Source organism: Crocodylus porosus, unplaced genomic scaffold (assembly GCF_001723895.1).
Source record: "Crocodylus porosus isolate Cpor-Errol unplaced genomic scaffold, CroPor_comp1, whole genome shotgun sequence".
NCBI classification, from domain to species: Eukaryota; Metazoa; Chordata; order Crocodylia; family Crocodylidae; genus Crocodylus; species Crocodylus porosus.
Genome location: NW_017728907.1, coordinates 11,631,514 through 11,634,252, shown reverse-complemented (window position 1 = coordinate 11,634,252; position 2,739 = coordinate 11,631,514). Strand labels below are relative to the sequence as shown.

Sequence of the window (2,739 nt, the reverse complement as noted above, 5' to 3'; positions counted from 1 at the left end):
AGACAATGGAGGATTTAGCCCTTTTGCATTTGCAGAGGTAAAGATTTTAGAAAGCTTTGGAAATCTTGACTATTGCATATGAAGACTCCAAGAGAGCCGTGCTGAAATGGAGAGAATTTCTGATTAACAAACACACAAGTAATTTGTAGGCTATTTGAAAACATTTAATAATTTCATGTTGGTGATGGAGCACAAACCATTTGTACGCTCACAAACAGACAAAATTCATCTTCAATGCAAGAGATTGCTCATGGGTTTAACTTTCAAATGTATTGCATATAATACATACTGAAGCAGTTGCCAATCTTTCAGAGAGCCTGTAAAAGTGGTTACACTTTCTCGAAGAGCCCTGTTTTATGATCTGACCTCTCCAGAGGCCATATATGTAAAAGAGCTTTTGCTCACTCTTGCCACAGAAAAATAAAGAACTGATTAAAATAGCTGTTTGGCCCGTTACTGCAAGCCAGTTCCAAAGTTTTCAAACAAGTTTGGCTTGATTATGTATCAGGGGTTTACCATGCAGTCCGTAGCATTTGTTTAATGAGAGTTTAACTCTCTATAAAGAGAAAAGTCTGATTACCTGTAGTATTTGTACTGTGATCCCACAGTCCCTGCAGAGTGACCTCATGTAAAAACTGCATAAGGAGTAGCAGGACCTCAAAAATACTAGCGTTAGCCTGGATGTTAAGTGTGCTGACCCAACATACCACAGGGCCTAAAATTAAGGCAAAAACATGCAGATCTTCTAGAGTGATCTGAAAGAAAGGCAATTTGAATAACTTCCTTTGATGAGGAGGAGGAAATGAGGCAGGTCTGGTCAGTAACCATTAACTTTTTCTATCTTTATAAAAATGTTACTTCTCATTAAACCTGTAAGTTAAAAGGGCTTAGGGAAAGTTAGAAGACTTTTTTTTTCCAGTTTGACCTCTGAAAAATGGTTGTTGACAATAGATTATATTGGCCAGCCCTGAATTTCAACTTATGGTGATTATAGAACAATTTCAATATTAATTCTAGCCTTCCCCCAGGAAACATAATACCAGAGAAAGCTGTGTATTATATTACTAAGAAAAGTCTACCAAAAAAAAGTCAACGCTAGCTTTGACCTCCACAGCCGTGTCTGCTTCAGTCACCAGTTGCCTCGGATCAGGTGAAAAACAATGCTCTAACCTCAGAAGTACATTTTAGGCTTGAGCAGTCCTAGCTTAAAGGATACAAAAGCTCCAGGATGCTGACTCCAAAGACATCTTTTGGCTTTCTTCTTTAACTGTCAGAATGCTGCCTAAAGCTTACTTGAAGATAAACCTGGAAACTCAGCCCTGATAAAATTGGATGGGAAGTACTGGACAACACCAGCTGCTGTCACTGAACGTAATGGTAAGAGAGATTCTGTCTTGTCCACACTGGTTAAGGAACTTGGCACAGAAGGAGCAGCAACCACCGCCAGCCAGCCCCAAATGCAGCAGACTTGATGGGTGATCCTTTCAGCAGAGGCAGTGTCAGAGTAATGTTGTAGCTGTGATGGTCAAGGAATTATGCAAGAGGTGAGGATTTCTTAGGATGATATCTCTTATTGGATTAACTGTATAGTTGGGATGGAGCTAGACAAGCCTAGAGACCTAATGGAGGTCTTGCATTTGAACCCTGATCTAACTCTATCCCAGCTATGCAGCGTGTTCAATAAAAGATGTCGCCCTGAGGAATCCTTGCCTAATGGCGATGGCACTTGAACCACAACCTTAGTGAACGTCCTCCTGGAGCAAATTGATTGGCCAAAACCCTCAAGGATGGGATAAGGTGTAACAGGGGAATGAGGGAGACACCTTTAATTTTTCTAATGTTTAGTGTTGTTTTCACTAAGAGAAAGGGGTGACCTTAAACCCAGAGGCTAGGAAGCTGGGGGCCTGCACATTGTCGAAGCAGTAGCTGCGGTCCCTATCCTCTCCTGGCTGATCTGACCTGGCAGGGGCTGCAGGCGGTAGGAAACGATCCACGTCGCTGTCCGTCTCGAGCTTGGTTTTAACTGCACTTGCCCGTAGTTGCGACCACTGCCAGAAGGGCTCAGGCAACCGGCGGCCTGGCTTGGCATAACCACGGCCTCAGACAAGTGGCTTTAAAGCTCCTGCGCCTGGCTCTTTTGTTTTGCTACGGGCAGTTTCTTGTTCAGCAGTAGGAAGTTGCTTGGTGCGGGGCTTTGATGTGGGACAGGGTCCGGTCAGGGATGGCACAGGCGGTGCCTACACACCAGCCACCTGCTGGGCTTCAAACAGGGCACCCAGGGTGGGGGGTGGGACCTGTGTGGTTCAGGCCAGGGGCCTGGCAGCCCCGGGCCGGGGACCCCCCTGGGGCCGAGGCCCTGCGGAGCCCGCGCTCGGAGCTGAGCAGGGGCGGGGCGGGGCAGGGCGGCCTAGGCCTCGCGCTGCCGCCGCCGCCACTGCCACCATCACCTCCACCCCGCGCCCGCCCTCTCTCGGCCCGTCCCTCCCCTCCCCTGCCGGTCGGGGGAGGAGGCGGCCGGCGCGGCCCCTTTAATTCCCTCGCTCCCCTCCCCCCTCCCGGCCGCTCCAGCCTCCATTTTCCAGCGGCTCCGGCACCTGGAGGCAGAGGCGGCGGGAGCGGCCCGGGCCCCCGCCCTCCCTGCCCGGGCATGGCCGCCAACATGTACCGGGTCGGAGGTAAGAGCCCCCCGCGGAGGGGCCCCGGTCCCCTGCCTCCCGCCCTCTCTCCCGCCGGGGCGGC

General features: G+C 49.7%; 1 protein-coding gene across 4 annotated transcripts in view; it reads left to right on the top strand.

The window, feature by feature from the left end:
- Positions 1 to 2,485: 2,485 nt before the first annotated feature.
- Positions 2,486 to 2,739, top strand: part of MTA1 (metastasis associated 1) — a 122,720-nt gene continuing 122,466 nt past the window's right edge. For 3 of the 4 annotated variants that reach the window (XM_019530736.1, XM_019530734.1, XM_019530738.1), the window contains exon 1: positions 2,487 to 2,675. In XM_019530736.1, coding sequence (XP_019386281.1) covers positions 2,648 to 2,675 — 28 coding nt within the window. In that variant the 5' untranslated portion in view covers positions 2,487 to 2,647. Of the gene's footprint in view, positions 2,676 to 2,739 lie in introns of all 4 variants that reach the window. The other variant, XM_019530737.1, reaches the window with a different exon arrangement.